The sequence below is a fragment of the Uloborus diversus genome, chromosome 6 (assembly GCF_026930045.1).
Source record: "Uloborus diversus isolate 005 chromosome 6, Udiv.v.3.1, whole genome shotgun sequence".
NCBI lineage: Eukaryota > Metazoa > Arthropoda > Arachnida > Araneae > Uloboridae > Uloborus > Uloborus diversus.
In genome coordinates, this window is record NC_072736.1 from 26,571,566 (window position 1) to 26,594,105 (window position 22,540).

General features: G+C 35.3%; 1 protein-coding gene across 1 annotated transcript in view; it reads right to left on the minus strand.

The window, feature by feature from the left end:
- LOC129223852 (E3 ubiquitin-protein ligase RNF170-like) overlaps positions 1-1,426 on the minus strand; it is a 38,917-nt gene extending 37,491 nt beyond the window's left edge. The window contains 1 exon segment of the mRNA XM_054858214.1: positions 1,172-1,426. Coding sequence (XP_054714189.1) covers positions 1,172-1,278 — 107 coding nt within the window. The 5' untranslated portion in view covers positions 1,279-1,426.
- Positions 1,427-22,540: the final 21,114 nt, after the last annotated feature.

The window sequence follows — 22,540 nt, forward strand, 5'->3', positions numbered from 1 at the left end:
GTATTCAAAAGGGCACACAGCAATGGCTCGTTTTTAGGGTGTTTTATAGGGCACTTCATTCTTAATGCTTTTAATAAATAGTGAAACGACAAAAGCAGATAAACTTCTTACATATTAATACTTACAAGTTCTTTAGTAAGAAGAAGCAATTTGAAGTCATTTAGAATCAAATTAACCTTTTTCTAGGACGCAAAGTAAACCAGCCGGGACACCAGGATTTTGTCTGAAAACCAAGATTGTCCTGGTCAAACCAAGATGTCTGGCAAGCCTAATTAACAACCACTTTTTGATGAACGGAGAGAGGTCGCTTCAGAGAAGTAGGACAGTGTCATGAGGGTCATGCCCCCCCCCCCACACATAATGTCAACAGTTATCTGCTTCCCTTGAGTTCAAACATTTCATGAATAAAATGATTTTAATTTCAGTAATCCTTTCCCATTCATTAATTATTTAATTATTTTTTAAAAGCAGATATTCAAAATGCTTCTTGTTTTCATTGCTTATGAAATTAATTAGTAAATGAATGAAAGAGGGGTTCTCAACTGAACCAAACACTGCGACAAGTCCACAAGCTTAAACATTCCTTCTTACCAATTGTATTAAAATCAATGAGAATTTCATAAAACAGTTTAACATGAAGCAATAGGGAATCTAGGGGGTGCTAAATGCAGGTGTTTAACCGACTAAGGCCACAAAACGCTGAAAAGTGCTACATATACATAGAATTGGGGCAACACTGGGCTACATTCAAAAGGGACCTAAAATAAAACATTCCCATAAATTGGAGGGGCTTTTTTTTTAATCATTACTTACGATTTGAAATTTAATGAGGACAAATCATCTCTGCACTTTCCTGTAAAAGATATTCTAAATCGCTGCCTACAGCCTAAAAATTTGTTTGCAAAAGTTCAGTCAAAAATTAAATTTCCTAAACTGCTACACAACTCAAACTTTAATAATAAACTTGGAGCTTGAAACTCCACAAAAGATTTTTTTTTTTTTTATTTCTGGAAGGCCAACTTAAGTCGGTAGAAATTTTGTAAAGGAATCGAAAAACGGAATTTTTTACTTTTCAGATAAACGCCTCTCTACAAAATCAAGAAATCTTGAAACATTAGTAATATCGAGGATAGTAAACATTGAAATCTCACATGTAACGAGAATTGCTTACCTTTGATACATGAAATAAGTGCCTAATGTAACGCTAATAATTCCAGACACAGACCACAAAACTTCGTTTCCGATTCCTTCGATAATATTTTCAAAACCATTCATCATCCGTTCTACAAAAACAACAAAAAGCAACCTTTCCACGGAGAAGCTTTTGGTATCAAAAAAATTTTCTCATGTTTGAGAAAAGTAAACAAAATAATGCTTGACAACGACAATATGTTGAAGAACTAGACACAGGACTGGAGGAACCGTCGGAAACCGGAATCAGTCATTCAACCAATAATGTTTGAATAGAAGTAGTAGTAGTTGTTTTATTTATTATAAGATTCGCTTTCATTTAGCTCTCTCTCTTCTGTGGCTTGTCGTGTTTTCGTAACTTCTAAGCTTCGAATTTCGAGAAAAGTCCCAAATTTTTTATTTCTCAATGGTTTATCGTCAAAAATAGTAAATAGAGTATTATTTTATATTATTTGTACAAATATTGTTCTGTTAAGTCTAAACTCCAAATAAGACCTAGAAAATGCTTTTAGAGTCCCTGAAGCAACCTACTGAAAATATCTCTTAAGGATTGAAAAATTCCAAAAAGAAGATTTAAATTTTTGACATCTTGAATTTAAATTATGCTTTTCACAATCATGAGTGTGTGTGTGTGTAGATCTTAGAACAGGAATTAGTAAATGGAGGGAGCAAGTCCAATCATTTGAATAGCAAAAGCTGAGGCGAAGACCTCAAGTCACGTGAGTCAACAATGACGAATGATTGGAACGTTTTGCGTGAAACTAGCGAAGAAAACTCTTCCAATGCTTTGCTTTAAAATCTATGACTTGATTTGAGTACTTTGTTTCACGAATGAAAGTCTTCAATCCCCCCCATTTTATCTCTTCTCAATGGTATAGACCTGTGTGTGTGCGTTTAAGCGTTTGTTTGCAAGGTGTGTGTGTGTGTGTAGGCATGTGAGTTTTGTGTGTAGGCGTGCTTGTGTGTAGGACATGGACGCAACCGCCCGGGAGAAGCGGATTACGGTAGACAGTGCTGCTGATGGAGGCCCAGCAGGGCCGCCGAGAGCCAAGGCAGGCTCCTTATCAGTTTGGTTCACCTCCCCCCCCCTCCCCTCATAAAACGTACAAAACTTATGTAGTACTCCAATCACGAGCCGAGCCCTATCAAGGGCCGAGCCTCAGTTTCGAACTAGGTTGACATGGCCTCTCGTCAGCCTTGAGACCCAGGTCCAGGGGAGCAGCACCTGGAGACGGTGGTGCTCGCAGAGGATCCGAGGACAAAAGTCAAAGGACGCGGATGTCATTCAACCAAGTGAAAACAATGAGCTATTCGGGATTGCTCAAGAAAAAAAAAATCCCAAAATTATATTTTTATTAATTTTATTCATTGTTTGCTCAATTTATTTGGTTTAATTACTAACGTGCCATTTATACATAGTTTATTTTCTGAACTTTTTTAGTGCAGAAAAGCTTATCAGGGAAAAGCTATCTTTCTGAAGAACTTCTAAGAATAACTAAGCATTTGCTTGTTTAATAGGTAAAGTATTGGGGGGGGGGGGGACCTCTGATCAGCGGAGCACCAAAGTTTTCCTTCCCTGGCGAGAAGAGAGGGCAGTGGCGCAACCAAGAGGGTACAGCCCCCCCCCCCCTCAGTTTGTGTTTGTTAAATATTCACAGAGGTAGAATCAATGACATGAATTTGGTTGAATTAGAAATTGAGGGAGCAAACAAAGCTTGCGGTTTGCTTTCTCTGAAAAGCATTAAATGCCACACATTTTACGTTCTCTGTTCTGCAAATTAAACGTCAATTGTAACTTTATCTTTTTAATTAATTTCAAATGCAGCATTAGTCAACCACTTTTTTGATTCTTCATTTCCCTAAAATGACTGTCTTACCAGTAAAACAGTTGAATTACCAGATCGAGTTCAGCCTTGCCACGATAAAGCCTTTCCTGCATGTTAAACTCTACCAAATCATATCATCAAATTATCATACAGTGGAGCGAGTTTCATTGTTGAAACACGTGGGTTACTCGATCATCGGCTATTATTTATATGAGGATAGTCTCTATATATTAAAGAAAAGTAAGGTCAAAGAAATTGTGAAAGAAAGTTTGTGGCGGACCTGCGTCCAGGAAACCCAGTAGCACCTACAGCCTTGAAATTTTGTTAAAAATTACTTCGAGCCCCGGTAGTTTGCACTTGGGATTTTGTTTTTTAAATTTCGAATTAATTTTTTGTAATTAATTTTTAAGCTAAAATTTCACGTAAATTGCCTATTAAAGGGATGAAAGAATTCCAACACCCCTTAACATTCTATGTCGTTCGAAAGAAATTTTGTTTCTGCATCAAATAAAGCTTGTTCCAATTTTCTCAATTAATTAGAACAGCAGATATAAGGGTTTCTATTTTAGCAAGGCTTCACCGGATGCGCGTCTTATCAGGCTCAGTCATTTCATGGCCCCACTGAATGCGCTGGCGCGTGACCTGTTTTTTGTTTGATTAATTGATTTCGTACTACAACTTTTATTGAAATGACTGAGCCTGATAAGACGCGTATCAAGTGAAGCCTCGGTTTTAGCGATAAGTCCAAGGCTGAACTCAATTCAAGCCCGGAGATAAAGAGCAAAATATATTACTAAAGACCATGAATTTGAAAGTGACTTTTCAAATTTTACAAAACGGCTGTTGTGCTGTGTTTAGGAGGCAATTAAGTTGTGAGATTTGGTACAAGTTAGTTTAAACTCTCTGCCTGGGACAGGAGAGTGCACAGAAATTTCGTGGCCCGTCACAAATGATTTTTTTTTTTGAACTTCCCACCATACTGTTTATCTTTACGTCCTTAAATATATTTCACCCCGCATTTCAAAAATCTCTGGCCCCCAATTAAGGTTTTTTTTTTTTTTTTTTTTTTTTTTTTTTGTTTTCGGGTTAGAGTGAGAGTTTAATATTTTTCTTTGTTTAGTAAGTGTTTTACTAAAACTCTACCTGCTTCGGGAACTGGAGCGTGATTTTTATTTTGTTCTAATCGTAACGTGTATTGTAACTGATTCTTTATTAACAGGCACTTAAAATCTTCGTGAATCAAATAGGATTGCGAAGCAATCGTCGAGGGTTCGAGAGCGGCAGCGAGGGGGGAGTCCCCCCCCCTTTTGCTGCCTATATTATAAATTTATGTTATCGTTGCCCTTGCTTCCGTCTTATATAGAGTCGTTATATATACAGGTCGAGGCATCAGCTTAAGTTTAGCCCTTTTGGATCGGATTTTTCATAGTTGCGGAGCTAGGGTTACCAGAGAAAAGTTTCGGGTTTTGCCAAACCAGGTCAAAAATAATATTTAATTTAATAAACAATTCACGTGCCACTAATAATTGCTAGCACTGAAAAATCCCCTAACGCGATAACTTGTCAGAAAATACAACCACTCAACGGGATTCTGCACAGGGAAGGAAAAGGGACACCTGTTGGCCCGGGCCCGAGCCTGAAGGGGGCCCAATATTTTTAAAACTAGGTTTGAAATATAGGAGTAAGGGTGGTAACACACGAGCGGGCGCCCGCCGCGTGTTTTCCCGCATGCGGAGAAGGGGAAGTACAGCGAGGGCTGAAAAATTGCCAGGGGTAACACACGACCCGCAAATACAGTGCGGGTGCTGTGCGGGCACTTTGGGCCCGCAGAGTTTCCCTTCTCCGCGAGTGCGGGAACACGCGCAGCGCGGAGAAGAGAAAGCACTGTAGAGGCTGCGAAATGTCGATACACTGTAAAAAATCTCGGAAAACTCTCTGAATATACAAAAAAGCTTTCCGTAATACACAGATTCGTACGCCCTCAGCAGTTTTCTGCTCTTATCAAATACATTTCCCGTTTAACAAGAAAGTAAGAGTCGACGCATGCGCAGCTCACGCTTCAATTTTATAGTCCAGCAGAAAATCCAAACTGAAACTCGTGAATGCACGCAATGACTCATGTGCGAAGTAACACTCATCAAGGCCATTAGTAGAAGTTTTGTTCCTCGCATGAATTCACTGAAGATAATTTTAAAGTCTTATATTTTCTTGCTAATGTATCGTCATGAGATTGAATTTGAAGCTATGGTCACTTATTTTTAAGTACGAAGTGCAACTTCTCGACGTATGCTCGCGGAAGGAATACAAACTGAAATTAAAAACCAAATAACTGCCGAGAGGACGCCATGAAATTCGTTGCGTTGCATAACTTGTGTAGGTAATTTACTTTTTTCTTGGATACTTTTCTTTCTACCAAATGGGTAATTTTTGTAGGCAGAATTTTATTCTGTCATAAAAATCACCTTTTTGGTGACCAAAGCCTGCAAAAGACCACCACCGACGAATAGGTAAGTCGCTTTGCAACTCTATTACTTTAAAGTGATTTAGTTCATATAAATCTCGTTAAAAAAAACTATTCCTCAGTATCATTTTTTCGTTGTGAACTATTGCAATTTGAAAATATTTTACATTACGTAGAACACATATTTAAAGTGCAAGTGTGTCTAGTTTTATTCTGTAAAATTTATGAATGGAAGATTATAAAAAACTTTAAATAAGTGTTATTGTGTACTTTGTTTTTATGTGTCAATCTCAGTTAATATTTGGCTGAACATTTATGTATCAAGCATTATGAATTAAATGTTATAATATGCAAATTGTCAGGTTTGATAGTTCGTCTTTAAGGTTGCATGTTTTCATTCCCTTGTAAACAGTGTAGCTAGATTGTATGAAGTAAAAAAAAAAAAAACTATCTCTTGTAATTAGGAACATAGTGCTTCAGTATTATCTAAATGACGATATCACTTTAAATATTTGCATTAGCGAAACGCTTTAAATTAGTTAAATGTGTATTAATTTCTTTAACAAATAGATTCATATATGTATTTAAAAGTGTCTTCATTTTTTTCGTTTTATGATCCTCAATTTTGCCAAAAGCAAAAAAAAAAAAAAGACTTAATAAAATAAAAATATTTGACTTATAATTTATATGATACTTTGATTTATAATGTATATGATACTTTGATTTATAATTTATATTATACATGAAATATTATTTATCTCAGCAGAGCTTCATCAGTACGATTTATTTTAGTTGCAATGTACCTGCCCTTAAGGGAAAGAAGCTGCAAATATAACAAACAAGAATTATTTCTCAATAATATATTTTTGTATATATATGAAATACACAAGCAATGAATAGCAATGAGAAAAAGAAAATTAAAAGTAGCAATTATTAGTGTATAAAGTTGAAAGGTTGAATTCGCGGAGCTCATCAGCCGTGGAAGATCCGATTAATATGGTCAAAAGACCAAAATATATTAAACTACTTACTAAATGGAGAGTGTTTAAGCTCTAATATATGCATTACATTGGGCCAAACGCACCATATGCTAAACTATATGCAATAAACAAGAGCTTAAACCTAAAGTTAAAAGTAGGGTTTTTTTACCTCGGCTAAATTAAGAAACAAGTCCCTATAATTTGTCTTCCTCAGGACAGTACCTACTGCATGCATACTAGTTTAATGTAGGACAGTCAGGAGGAATGAGTCAGTGGCAAAAATGGAACAACTGCATTTACATGCCAAAATAAAAAGTAATATTATTTCATGTCATTGTTTTAAAAGTGATCATTTTTAAAAAACTATGTTATTAATATACAATGTACATATGGGGAGAAGACGAGGGGCGTTCACCACGCAGACTGTGCCATTGACATTTTCAGGGGTTGCTTTTTTAAGGGGGGGGGGGGCGCTTTATAGCATTTTATGGGTGCACCACCATCACTCTTATGGTGGGGGGGGGGGGGATTCTCGTATATATGAAATGGAATAATCATGTAATAGAGTTCAATGTTTTAATAAATGAAATATATATTGCATTTTGCGCACACTGTAAAAATAATATCAGTAACCCATTTTGAATAAGTATTTATATTTGTGATGAGCTGGAAAAGGGCAAGAACAGAAGAATCAACCCGAATGGTTCCAGCAGGGGGACTTGGTGTCATATTTAAATTCATCAATTTCTCTGTTGGTACTTTTCGGTACACTTTGTTCGTCAGAGAAATTGACTTGAGGTGAACGAATTCCGGAACGCGAAGGGTAGGTAAGTCCTGTCAAATTTTATCCGAAGATAAAAGCTATCAAGTTTGATACAAGATATGTTTTTAAGTTCTGCATTAAAAATACAATATGTTGATAGTTTTGTCTTGAAAATATTGAGAGAAAAACTGAAGTTTAAGATTGTTTAACAAACAATCCCCACTTTTCAGAAGATACCCCCCTCCAATTCCCCGACGATTTTGTGATTAGGAATGAAACTACTAGATTATTTCATAATTTTTAACTGTGCATATGTTGTGCTGTTAACCATGCTATTTGTCATTAGAAATTCAAAAAAAGAAAAAAAATCCACGAATGATTCTAAAATTGCTTGTATTATTGCTCTTAGATATGAAAGAATTGAAACTGATATGGTTTGTAATACTATAATAAAGAATTATATTTTAGAAAAAATCACGGAAAAAGGATTCCGAAATTCTCGGAAACGTTTTTGAAAATTGTTTGGAGAATTCCAAAATACTCGGAATCGTTTTCGAAACTTTCATGAACCACAGCTGCACAGAATACTCAGAAACATTTCAGGAAATTACGGAAAGAGGATTCCGAAATACTCAGAAACGTTTCTGAAAATTACAGAAAGAGGATTCCGAAATACTCAGACACATTTCTGGACATTACAGAAAGAGGATTCCGAAATACTCAGAAACGTTTCTGAAAATTACAGAAAGAGGATTCCGAAATACTCAGACACGTTTCTGGACATTACAGAAAGAGGATTCCGAAATACTCAGAAACGTTTTTGAAACTTTCATGAACCACAGCTGCACGATATACTCAGAAACGTTTCCGGATTTTTTTTACAGTGTAGCTGACACACGAGCGGCCATTTGCTGCGGGCGATAAACAAAAGTTTTTTTTTTCCTGCTTCATTTAACTTCCTTGTTTCTCAATTATTCGCATTCTATTTAATTAGTAGCTATATATTGCTCTTTTTATTAGCTGAACGGCCCTAGATCGGCACAGACATTTCGCTTTAAGAGATATTTAATAATAAAAAATTTTCAGTGAAAAAAATCAAAATAATGTTTTTTTTTTTTTTTGAAATCGAATACTTTTCTATATTTTTTAAAGACTTCAGCTAGTCTAGTTAAGAATCAAGTCGAACTTTACCTATTTCAATAACCACTCTACGTCGAATTTTTTAAAGTTCCCTGCATTTATTTTTAGCACAAATTGAACGCTTTTCTCTCTATCTCGAACAAATTTTTATCGAACACCACTTTATTTTTAATTCCGGTTACATTAACATCTGTGTTGGATTTCCGAAAAGTTAAACAAGCTAAACATTGTATGATTAGTTTTTTAAAATATAGTACTTAAAAAAATTAATTTCATTTTAAAACGTTTGAAAACCTTAAAATTTTTTTAAAATGTAGTTTTATTTAAATTTTAAAGGTTATAACGAATGCAGGGGGTGTGGGAGACAAATGCACCAAAGTCAACTTCTTCTGACATCAACATGTTAAAATCATGGTTCTAACGTTTCTGAACATACTGCGTGAAATAAATTTTTGTGATTCACATATTCCATATCTTATTACTTATTTAATAACGAATCCAGTAATTTGGAAGCTGTCCTGTTTCTGCTTGCTTTACCTGACTTCTTCTGGATAATATCCACTTACTTAGCACGAAAAAAAATGTAACACTACCTGTATTTTTTTTCGTTTTCAGTACTACTTGTAGCTGAAAGAAAATTGTTGCAATGAGAAAATCAATAGTGTATTTATTTATTTATTTGAATTTAAAAAGGGTTTTTCTTACAAAGTCAGAACAACTCTGTGAAACTATGCAATCAAGTATTAAAATATCGGAAACTGGAATGGCATATTAAGTGCTTTAATTAATTTTAACCGTGATAGAACCCTGGATAATAATAAAATGAGTCTGAAACTTCCTGAAAAGTTCTTTAATTTTATTTTTTATCTATTATGTAAGCTATAAATTTTCTGAATGGTGAGAATGCTTAAATTTTCATTTAATAACCAGCTTCAACTATCCTAGTCAGCCTTAGTTTCAAATTCACTTTTTCCGATTGTAGTACTTCTATTGACCTCATAATGGTAGTAGTGGTGGGGAGGCGTGTCCTCACATCAATGTGCAAAGAGGGCGCAGAGCGAAAAAGGTTAAGAACCCCTGCTATCGAAACCTTTAAAAGTTCAAAACACTGCGTGTTTTTTCGCACCAAACTGCGTGTTTCTCCGCAATGCGTGTTTTTCCGTACCAAACTGCGTGTTTCTCCGCAATGCGTGTTTTTCCGTACCAAACTGCGTGTTTCGCCGCAATGCGTGTTTTTCCGTACCAAACTGCGTGTTTCCCGCACCAAACTGCGTGTTTTCCCGCACCAAACTGCGTGTTTCTCCGCAATGCGCGTTTTTCCGTACCAAACTGCGTGTTTCTCTGCAATGTGTGTTTTTCCGTACCAAACTGCGTGTTTCTCCGCACTGCGTGTTTCCCGCACCAAACTGCGTGTTTCTCCGCACTGCGTGTTTTCCCGCACCAAACTGCGTGTTTCTCCGCAATGCGTGTTTTTCCGTACCAAACTGCGTGTTTCTCTGCAATGCGTGTTTTTCCGTACAAAACTGCGTGTGTTTCCGCACCGAACGGCGTGTTTCTCCACACCAAACTGCGTGTTGTTCCGCACTGAACTGCGTGTTTTCCCGCACCAAATTGCGTATTTTCCACACCGAACGGTGTGTTTGTCCGCAGCGAACTGCGTGTTTCTCCGCATCGAACTGTGCTCATGTGTCACTGACCATAGTAGTAACAGTTCTTCTTTTTAGCTGAACGGATTAAAGATCGGCACTGAAATTTCGTTTTTATTTTTATTTGGAACAAAAAAATTTAAAAAGTAAAAAAATATTTTTAAATCAAAATATATGATTTTTTAAAAAATAAAATCGGATCAAAATATGTCGAACACTTATGCAATTTAGCTTACGAACTAACCCATAAGGCGATGCCCGTGGTAACAATTCAAAAGAAATCTCTTCAATTAATGAAAATATCTCTCCGCTTGAAATAATAAAATCATTTTCTCTCATTAAAATGCGTACACACTCTTTAACTTCAGATCCAATAGGTATTCCACTGGATAAATAAAATTCGTAACATAATAACAACAGTTGTTTCTCAAAGTCCCCGCCCCCCCCCAAAGAGAAAATAATTAAATTTTAAAAACATATGACATTTAGTACAAAATGAAAATCTCGCTTCTTCCCTCAATAGAAAAAAGAACTTGTTTAAATAGCGCAATTAATCTGAAACAAATGAAAATACCCCCACGAGAACATGCTCTTTTGTTTTAGTCAATAGAGGGCCTAACGTCTTCCAGTTTATTATTTGTTGATTAACTGTAAATGCATAATGTCCATGATACATACTGTATTACATCCCATTCCAGCTGAAAACGACCTTTCAATCAACATACGCAAATGCTAGAATTAGTTGCAGTTACTACGTGTAAAAACGAATGCATACAAACATATTTCGTTTGAAAACAAAGTAGGGGAATGTGGGGCAAAGTGAAATAGTTAATTCAGAACTCCAGCGCTCGAATACGCTACCCTTACGGTGATTTACAAAACTGCAAATGAAACTAAAACTTTGCCACGTTGCGTTCCATGTGTGTCTGTTGACGTAAACACAGGCAGTTTGTTCTGAGTATTTATTAACGCAATCGATGTGTCTTAGTTTGCTTTCAGCTACAGAAATTAATTCGTCCCTTAGTAGTATTCTCGATCTCCTCAAAATAATGTTAGTTTTCATTATTTCCTTAATAATAGGTGAAAGCGAAAATTCTGGATTAACAAACTTGGATAACGTTATACAAGGTAAAAAATTTTATTGTTTTGCATGAATTAGTAAGAATATGGGAGTTTTTTTAATCTTAAATTAATTAAACTTACCATATTTTACAGCAGCATTTAGTTGGAATGGACAGTATGCAAAATATTTTCTTGAATATATTATCGTAGAACCATAGACTAATAATAAGAGTAGACCAAGCTTTCTCATTCTTGCTGATGAAGAAAATTGGTTCATAGATGTATCATGTGACTAGTGGAAGGGCTTGGCGAAGACTTTGGCAGCATGGTTGCTAGATGGCAGCATTATCTACAGTTTGGCACTCGACATGTATTTTACGACAATGTGTTTTCATTAAAAAAAACTTCCAGGTGCAGAGATTGAACTGTTTTTCTTTTAGTTATGCATTATTTTGACATTAGTAATAGTTTCTGATCAGTTTTCGGTAACTTTTATTTCATTTGGAGCTGTCAGCGTTGGCGTGAACGAAATGGCGTAAACGTTTTGCGTTAACGCAAAAATGTACTAATCGGTATCTTAAATTGAAACTGTAGGTAAAAATCTTACCGTTTGCTGATTCTTCTTGGTCGCTTGCATCTTTTATTGCTTAGAGAGTTATTGAAATTGACTAAAGAAAATGCACAATGCTATCTAAACGAAAAACTCACTATATTAACAAAATATTTACAACTTAGAATAACAAATTTACAAATCGGACTCCATAAAAGCTCATTCTTCCGTGTTCCATAAATTCTATTTATTTTATTTCGCGCTGGAGTTGATCGTCTGCTGCGATTAACGCCCGCTGTTGCTAGGATATCCACCAGTCACATGGTTTGGTTTATGAGCAGCAAAAGGGTTGCCATAGCTCGGTCTACTCTTATTATTAGTCTATGCGTAGAACAAAATGAATAATCGAGAAAGAATTTACTTTATTCCTTTTATTCTCAGCTGAAAGGTTTCGCCAAATTTGTTTAGGGTTATAATTTTAGTACAGTGCGAGCAAAATAGCCTTGGCGAGATTTCGCGTTTTTAGTTAAACCATTTTTAATTTTTATCATGAGTAGAATAAAATGGTAGTAAGATTACAGAATTCGATAAGTGAAAGGAAATAATGGTCAATCAACTGAAAAGAGAACTACCACCATATATCCGTGAGAATTTTGTTGATGATTTGCATAACATGACACAATTAAATCGTAGTTCAGAAATTAGAAAAATCGAAACAGAAAATTTTTAAATGAACCGATTCGGGAATTCGAGAGAAATAATTTGGCTACAAATGGAAAACAATAAGCGCTAGCCAAGCAAGGCAAAAAAGTATCATCTTCTTTCGATAACAATTTGTAATGTCATATTGAATTTTCTAGCATTAATTGTTATTCTTGTCAGGCCACAATTATTATTTAGTTTTATAAAGAATTGATAAATATCGAATTCAACATCGTGGAAATAGCTGCTCAGAACTACGGACTACGTAGTTTGCATTAATCTTTGACGTTTAGTAATGCTTCTTGAATTCTCATTTCTTTCTACGTGGGCCAGAATATCCACAAGACTTTGAAAATTAATTTAAAAAGAATAAAGCGAAAAAATGATACGTACGAACAAAAATCACAACACTTTTAGCATTTTCTTCGTTACCATGTGCGTTTGTTTTAGTTTTCAAGTCCGCCATTAGACAGTGACTTCAGTGCCCCCTATAGTTCGTTGGAGTTGCGAATATAGCTTACTTTTTTCAAAATGAACAAGTTGGAAATTTGCTCTGAGAATTAAGTTATACAAAGAAAGAAAAAGCAATTTTATACTAAAACTTGCATTGAAACATTATTATTTTATTTTTGGAAGTAAATTTGTACCTTGGAAAAGAAGTTGAAATTTTCACTTATTTTTTCACGGGGCAAAGTTCAAAATAAAATATTTTTCACAATAAATATTTTCTATTCGATTATTAAAGAAATTTTTGATCAAATAAATGAGTAAACAAAAGAATGAATAGAAAGGAAATGAAACAATAAACGAATAAAGAAATAAGTTAATAAAGATATAATAGTGAATGAATAAAAAAAATTAGCGAATGAATAAATATGAGGGAAATATTAAATGAAGGAATGTACATAAATTAATAAATGAATGCGTCAATGATTTGATAAAACATTAAATAAGTAAATGAAATGAACTATTTAACTTAGCCCCGCCCGAATAACTGTAAAACACATTTAAAATACAAATAAGATTAATATTTAAAATGCTAATAAAAGTAACTTTATCATTTAATAACTACAAAAATTAAGTTTTGACTTACGACGAAATATTAATATATGAGAATCAATTTTTGAAAATTGCTTGTATTATCATATATAAAAAATATTTTTTTTTCAAGGGTAATTTTTTTCTCGGCGGGAACAGACTACATGTGTTACTACATGGTAGGCTTGCCAGATTTCTTAAATGTTAAAACGGGACACCGGAATGCTCCCCCCCCCCTTCCCAGCGTCACCAAGTATCCAATAGGGTACACAGTACCTCAGGCCAAGGGTACCTCAGGCTTGATTTTAGAATGTTTAGAGGGTAGTTGATTCGCAATGCAATGAATTAATGGTTACTAATTATGAATCTAAACCAAGGGTAATAATAAATGACACAATCAGATAAATTTAAACATTTTATTTCCTACGAGTTAATATTTATCAGTTACTTTAGTACAAAGAAGCACTTTGAATGAGGAATAAAAATTGGAACAATATTTATGTGTACTTTTCATTGGCTAGGACTTTTTTTTTTAGAAACTCTTATTTGGTTTTAATCTTCTTGTAAAAACCCTCACAAGCTAACCCGATATTAATTTTACGAGTCAATGTTTCAAATGACAAAGTAAAAGTGTCCTAATAATCCTTCACAGTTAAATATTTTTACACTTTTTTTGATAATCTATTGTCAAATTTATCTTTTACCGGGGCCTGAACCCTACTAGCAAAATTTCTTGCATCAACCTTGACAGATCTTGATATTATACTGACGGCGTCAATATTGACGTGTTTCATACTGCATAAAGCTTGCATAAAGATTAAAAAGCAATATTACAATAACAACACGTATGCAACATTGCATTCATCTTAAAAAATCAATATTGATATTACCTTACAATAACAACATTGCATACATGTTGTCGCCGTCAAGATGATATTGATTTCATGCTGTCGCCGTCAAGGTAATTAGTACACAATAGAACAGGTGGACCTTCGTTGATACTTGCGCATGCGCACAGTTCTTTCTACCCACCGTCCCTCGCATTGCTGGCACATTCTTCCTGCTTTGACCTCAATCGGTTCAGAGGTGCTGCACGTGGCGTTGCATTCTTTTAGGCTTCGTTAAGTTGGTTGCTTAGTTATTAGTGTGGAATCCTTAGACTTTGAAACAAAGGGCATGAAGCCAAGAATTTCGTATTATCACTTCAATCTCACGTAAGATTAATTTTATTCAATGGTATTTATGTTATTCTTTAAGATAAATTCATATGTTTTGTCCATGGGATATTTTCAATGCTGACATCCATTTGAAAATGTACTTTATTGTATTTAATTATTAATTTATTATTTTGCTACCTTTACTCTTAAATGTGCCATAAAAACTTCCGCAATTATTCCTAACTAGGCATTTTATGTCTTTATAATACAATTAGAAGCATGAATTTAAAAAATAAGTCAAGTATTACGCAAAACGAAGAAACTTTCATTTTTAAAATTAAATTGCGAGTACTATTAATATCTTTATATGAATTTCCGATCAGATGTCAGCTTTAAGAAAATATTCTCAGGCTAGAAAACTATCTTGAAGAATAACTGAAATAATTAAAGAATGAAATTTAATTCTCGAGTTTGAAGTGAAAATAATACAAATAAATAAATGGATAAAACACCTTGCAAACGTGCTGATTTCATACTGTCATGTCAATGTATCCTGACATTTTCCTGTCATATCAATACGTATGCAATATTACAAAATCAAGATCATATTGCCTAGACCTTGATTTCATGCTGTCATGACAACATCTTGATATTATCCTGTCATATCAATACGTATGCAATATTACAAAAGCAAGATCATCTTGCCTAGACCTTGATTTCATGCTGTCATGACAACATCTTGATATTATCCTGTCATATCAATACGTATGCAATATTACAAAAGCAAGATCATCTTGCCTAGACCTTGATTTCATGCTGTCATGACAACATCTTGATATTATCCTGTCATATCAATACGTATGCAATGTTACAAAAGCAGCCTACCTTGATATTTTCCTGATATTATGCTGCATACACCTTGTCAGTCAATATTGTGGCAGCCTGCTGACAGCATAAAGGGAGTAACATAACAACATTGAGGCAGTATTAATGCAAGATGATTTTTCTTGCATGTCAACCTTTATGCAATACTGAGGCAAGATATTTTGCTTACTGGGAAGTAAAGCGGCCGGGACACCGGGATTTTGTCTGAAATCCGGGACGTCTGACAAACCTACTACATGGCAGGCGCGGATCCACGGGAGGGGAACTAGGGGAACGTTCCTCCTCCAAAATCCCAAGTTTACCTAAAATTTTTCAGAATAGAATACTGGAAAATTCCTCCGTTTTCCAAAACTTGAATTTTAAGAAAGGCATTAGGAAAAGCAAGGAGAGAACTGTGAAAGCGGATCCAAAGAGGGATAACTCTGTGGGAAGTTCTCCCCACTCCCTCAAAAAAAAATCCCAACAGTACCAAAAATTGTTCCAGAAAGCAGAGTACAAGGAAAAATTTCCGTGTTTTAGAACGTGAACTAAGGAACCAGGAAAAGCTATTGGACAACAGCAAAGCGGATCCACGGAGGGGAACGCTCCCCCCCCCCCCCTAAATCTCAAAGATACCTGAAAAATTTCACAACAGAGTACAGTAAAATTCTTGTTTTTTAGAACTTGAAGAAAGGCACAAGGAAAAGTGAAGAGAGAATTGCAAAAGCGGATTCCAGGAGGGGAACTGGGGAATGTTCCCCTTTTTCCTCAAAAAAATCCCAAATGATCCTAAGACTTCAGAAAACAGAGTACAGGATTTTTTTTTTCTGTGTACCGATATTTTTTTTAAAACAGAGTGCAGGAAAATTTTTCATCTGTTTTCAGTACTAATCTTTTAAAATAAGTCTTTTTGAACACAAACCTGTTTAAACTGTCTTTTATATTTATTTGGTAGATTATTATTATATGTAAAGCTTCCACAATTTAGTGGCACAACCAGAGGGGGAGGGGGGGGGGTACCGTCCCAGAAGCCAGATTAGAATGTTTTTAAAAACATTTATTATAATTAAAGAGAAGAATAGAACATACCTGGGGAAAACGAAGTTATTTTGATATAGAAGGGGAAAATGTTGCGAAAATGATCTAAATTTCTATTGAAAAGAACCTTGAAAATTTTCAATCGTGGCGAATTATTGATCAGTTAATTACATCTCGCACCTCCTATTTCTTTTCCCCTCCTTCCATTTTTTTTCTTTTCCCTATTTGGTTTAAAAATAAGAAAATCTTCATAATGCTACGCTTTGGAAGCATTCTTTCCCTCGCCAAAACCTTTCAAGAGCTCCTCAAATCTCGTTTTCAGGCCTTCATTTTCGAAAAATTTCCAGGGGAGGACTGCCTAACACCTCGCATTCTAAAAACATCGAGAATCGTTTAATATTGCTTTTTTGCAGCCGAATGCCTGAAAAATAGCCGAACCCCTTACGTTACCAAATCACGTTTTTAAGACGACAATTAGGAAAATTTCCGGGCAAGAGCCCGAATGCTCTCGTAGGAAATCTAAAAATGAAAAAAGTTATAATTTTCGAAATATCGGGCGGAATTTAGATCTATTCTACAAAAAAAAAAAAAATCTATCAAGGTAAGCCTCAAAAAGTCCCATTTCTTACCAAACTGTAAAACTGCTTTTTAAAACTTCAATTTCTTAAATTTTCTACCGAAGACCCCTCTCCCCCCACGAACCTTTCCTCCCAGTATAACCTCATCAGAGACCGTCTAGAACTGTTTTTAGGACTACAATTTCAAAATTTTTCTGGCGGAGAACCCCTGGACCCCCCTAACAGTTGGTGAACGTTTTAAGATTAAAATATAAAAACAACAATACAAATACAGCAATGAGCAAAAAGGTTTTTAAAATTATTTTTTGAGAACTGTACTTGCAGAATTTGTAATGCACAATATTTTTTTTTATAAAAGAAGAGTTAAGACGCAGAGGATAAGTTGTATAGCTCAATTTTCATGGTTATTTTTTAATAAGTAATATTATATGGGGGGGGGGTATAAACATATATTGCTGAAAAAGTTCCCCTCCCAAATTTATTGTCTGGATCCGCCACTGCTACATGGTAAAAATATTACTAGATAGGTAGCACTAAAAGCAGATTAAATATTTCACTATTTTACTTTGCCTCTGATTCCCCAACTTAGAAGTTACCTAGCTTATTTGTAGTTTATGAAAAACTGCATCAAAATGCTGTTTTTTTTTATTTTATTTTTTATTTTTCACTCTAATGTATGAGACTAAATTAGTACAATACTTTCTTTTTAAAGATTTCCCCACGAATCATGGAGGAGCGATTGCAAAAACTTTTTGCGCGCTCCATAATCAAACGGAAGAACGAAAATAATAAGAATCGATCTTGTTTATACTGCGTGTTTTCCCGCATCGTGTGTTATATTAGTGAAAACTCCCGTGCGGGCAGAGCTGCGTGTTTTCCCGCTCGTGTGTCACTACCCTAAACAATATGGAGGGGGGCCGGAAAAGTCATTTGTGAAGGGCCCTAAAATTTCTGTGCACTTCCCAGCCACTCAAACACGCGCTCTGATTCAAAAAGGCTGATCTTAAGCTAATGCGTCGGCTCGTATATAATATAAAGAGCCTAGCGCTTTAGTATTACAAATTTATATAATCGTTTTTATGATTGAAGTTTACTTTAAAGGAAACTAACCACAAAATTTCTGAAAACAAAGTGTTAAATTGTTTGATTAATTTCATAAAGATTTTTAGGACATCCAAACTACCAAGAGCTGACTTTTAGTGACCTCTAAATAGTATATTTTCAGTATGAATTCAAAAATTAAAATCTTAGCGAATCTAGAACTTCTTTCATATGGTATGGATTTTATATGAATGATTAAAAAATATATTTAATAGTTTGATGAGCTTTTTACTTTTATTTTCTTTATGCGATTTAAGAATTTTTTATGGGAAAAAAAATGTTTTAGTTGCATTACATGCATGTATCAGACACCCCGGTTATCGCATTCAGGGACTTCAGTTTCAAACGAAACTGTTGTCTCTGGATGTAATAACCGGGATGTCTGGTATATTACTTGTAGTTCTGGGGGGGGGGGGCCTTAGCCCTGGCTTAGGGGCAGTAACTTACTGCTTAATTAGTTGCATTGTTTAAGGTGCTGCTAATTTATTTGTTCGTTTACTCATTTTTTACGCAACTACTTCATCAGATATGCGAGTCATATTTTGTTTCTAGAAATTAGCTCAAAATGGTATGTTTGACAAAATTTGCAGTCTTACTCATAAAAGAGAATATAGATTATATACTAGAAAGTCGAGTTGGATATCCGGGAAAGTAGTCTCGTTCAGTTCTGGATGAGACTTATTGTTTCGTTTGGGGATGTAGTTCTGTCAAAAAACACAAAAACTCTGAAAAGCAGATTTTCTAACTTTTATTACTTTTCCATCAAACGGTCCCGGAAATTAAATTTTGATACAGGCAATTGGAAATTGAGTGCATCAGAAATTAACCCGTGGAGTCTTCATGAAGCTGAAATGCCAACCAAACTTGTTGTGTCGTGTAAGCTGTCCTTAGTCGCGTCTTTTTTTTTTTTTTTTTTCTAGTAGAAAGGGGTGAGACGCCAACGTGTCTCCGGCAGTTCGCCCTCTCCAGCGTTTCGCCATCCAAATGATTGACAGGTGAAATCAGGTGAGGCATCATAACACTTCAGTGATTTCCCTACAAAGTAGGTAGGGAAAAGTCGTAGGGATTATGTATCCCTATCACTGAGCTTAAAGAAAGAAAATATTCCTAAACGTTTTAAGATCCCTTGACCCCTACCTAGCCCCTTATCACCTCGTGGGTATTCATTTGCACATGGATTGAAGAGAGGTACGCACTAGAAAAATATAATAATTCCCTGTAGGATCTCAACGCGGAGGGAAACTAGCTTTGTTCCAAGGATATTTATATCGCATCGCTTACAGAAAAAACGGAAAATTATACCATACAGTCCGATTTTTGATGCCATATTCCACATTTTTGGAAATTATTAAATTAGTAATATTAAGAGACAGTAAATAGCCCAATTTTCTAGAAAAAACAACAAATCAGCTTTAGGGACCACGCCCCCTAACTTCTTATTTTGACCCCCCCCCCCCCCACTTTTTTGGTGCAAAAGCCGCCCTGCTTACATCTTCGGACATTTTCAGAAGCCAGATTTTTGTCTCTTAGACGGAGACTGAAGGCTAGCACCCAAAACAATTTTTAGTATAACGAAGGGTACACATCTGTTGGATAACCAATTCCATGGTTTGCAAGGTACACCGATCACGCAACATTTTTAAGGTTTTGGGGAATTCGCTGTACGTAGCGTACAGTGCATAAAAAAATGACAAAACGTACAACTTCAAATTTAGCATTTTTATTAAATGCTAATGTATAATATTGAAACCAAGTCTTAAGGTAAAATTTTTATAATAGCTGAAATTTCGACTAAATAGAATATACAAACGAAAACTGACTGCTAGAATATACAGCTCAAAAAAATAAATAAATGAATAAATAAAACTTTATCAACTTTCTTTTCTGAGAACAAAACGCACTTTATCAGGAGAAAAAATCTGAACTTTTCTATAGCAATAAAGTTTGTCTGAGCAACAACCACCAAAAAAAAAAAAAGAAAAAGTAAAATAAATGGAATTATTGTATTTATTTCATTGTTATATTGTTTAGACTACGTTTTTTATTTCTCGCTTGCCAAATTTAGTTTATGTTTAATCCTAATGTTATTTTCTTACAATGCATTTTGGAAACAAAACAATTTTTGTCTTTTTATTCCTGCCGTAAGAAAAATCCCTACGATTCAGTTACGGTTAAATTGATTTGCAATGTTTCCCCCTCTCCTGCTGAGCAGACACGCCTTTTTCTTTGTGAGCGCCGTGGATGGCGAATATGCGGAGAGGGCGAATTTGGGGTAGAATCAGACGCCAATGGCGGATCTAGGGGGGGGGGGGCATGAGAACCATGGCAAATCCCAAAACCTTGTGATTGTAGGATTTTTTTTAAGAAAAAAAAAAGAAAATGTTATAAGAAGAGAACAAAATTTAATACATTTGTTTTACTTTAAAAGAGATTTAGGTCTTAATTTGGAGAGAAATTATATCCCACTTCTCGAAACAGAACTAATATTTCCAAAATTTTGCTACATCGTTTACATCATTTCTTGATTCCAACTTTAGACACTTGGGCGATCTCTAAATACCGTTATCATCAAAGTACACCTTTGTTTACGAGACCAAAGGGAGCCTAAATTTGCGTTTTTATGGCTCTGATTTTAAAACTTTTCTGGGGAAGTATCCCCTTTTCCCAGTCTCCTCAATAAATGCCACGAAAAGTAACCAAAAATCGCATTTTAGGACTTCAATTTAATAAAATGTTCAATGCAGATTAGCTTACCTAGCCTTTATCCCTTAGCTTGTCTAAAAGCAACTTAAATGGCTTTTTGGGGGCTTCAATTACTAGAAACGATTTCTGATAGTCCCCCCCCCCCCCGATTAATATCATTATAATAGCTTTAAAATGAGGTTTTTGGATGGAGAGCTCGCAAATCCTCCATCCCATTCTGAAAAACGTACAATAATTTTCTTAAATTGGATTTTTACAGTCTCAATGGAAAAATATTTCCAGGAAAGGGAGATTCCAAGTATCCTCACTCTCCCTGTAATGTCAGCAAACATTGCCTAAATGCGCATTTTTAGACTCTACAGCAGAAGAGCACCCACCTCTTCTAATTTCTCAACATATGACTGCATAATATTTCGGTTTCTAAGCCTCATTTTCAAAAAGGATTTTGAGGTCAGCACCCGAAGCCTGACCTTTCTTCTTACATCATCAAAAATAGCCTAAAATACGTTTTTAGTACTCTTATCTTCAAAAATTACTCGGAAATTTCAATTTCGAAATATTTTCCGAGGGAGATTCTTTAATCCATCCCCCTCACCTAACTTCTCTAAAGATAGCCTAAAATTGAGTTTTTAAAATTTCATTTTAATAAAATTTCTGGATACTGTGTTCAAAAATTTCGAATGGCCTCTCCCAACATGCCCTAGATCCGCCGCTGCTTCCGCGTCCTTTGATTATTCATTTATTTATTTATTTTGTAAAATCCAGGGGGTCATTTCTCATACTGGACAATACTAAATATTGTTTTTCAGTCACAAGAAAAGAAAAAAAAAACCTTGCCCAATTTCGTACTAACTGATTGATTTACCCTTCGAGCATGGGAAAATCTTCACCAGGATTTTGTGGCTGAAACGGAGAGTAAACATGAAACATAAACAACCTTCAAAACTGCTTTTGAATCGACTTTGGGAAGGTTCATTGGCTTTCAGCTGGCGGCAAAACATTTCGCACGCACGCCTCTTCATTTCAACGGGCAGTAAACCGACTCGAGACCTGTTTCGGACCCGGTTTTCTCAAGGTTAGGAAGCCACGTATAAGAAAGGATTAAATAAATACTCCTTACGAAACTAATCCTTTCGACAAAACCTTATTTTTTCAAAAAAGAGATTCTTCCTGGTCGGAGCTGCGTACCTGCAGACCCCGCAAAGCGGGGGGAGTAGGGTAACGTTCTTAAGGGGCTCAACCACCCAATAAATTGAAGAAAAATTAAACAATAATTATAATAATAATGACAACAAGCATTAGTAGGACTTATAGACGTTACTAATATACACTGCTGGTCTCTGGAGCGATTTTGTTGCAGGGGGTCCCAAATTTTATAGATCCGGGCACGGAGGACCCTTTTTAGAAGGGGTGTTTTTCTCTTTTAGGGGACGATCTAGGAAGATTGGGCGCCGGGAACATTGGGCGATGGGAAAATTGGGCGCCGGGTTTTTGAGTGCGGAGATCTTTGGGTGCCGAAAATTAATTTTTCTTTTCATTTTGAACGTTTGAAGAAATCTTAATGAAAACTAGATTATTTTTATCTTATATTGAATTGCACATCTATGTTAAATACAATGTTGCCCATATCTCATGAGTCAATGCATTTTTCCTCACTTTATAACTTTAGCATCATGCTTTGCGATATTGTCTTATAATTTTTGCCAAGATTAGCCTGCATTAAATGGCTGTTAATACATA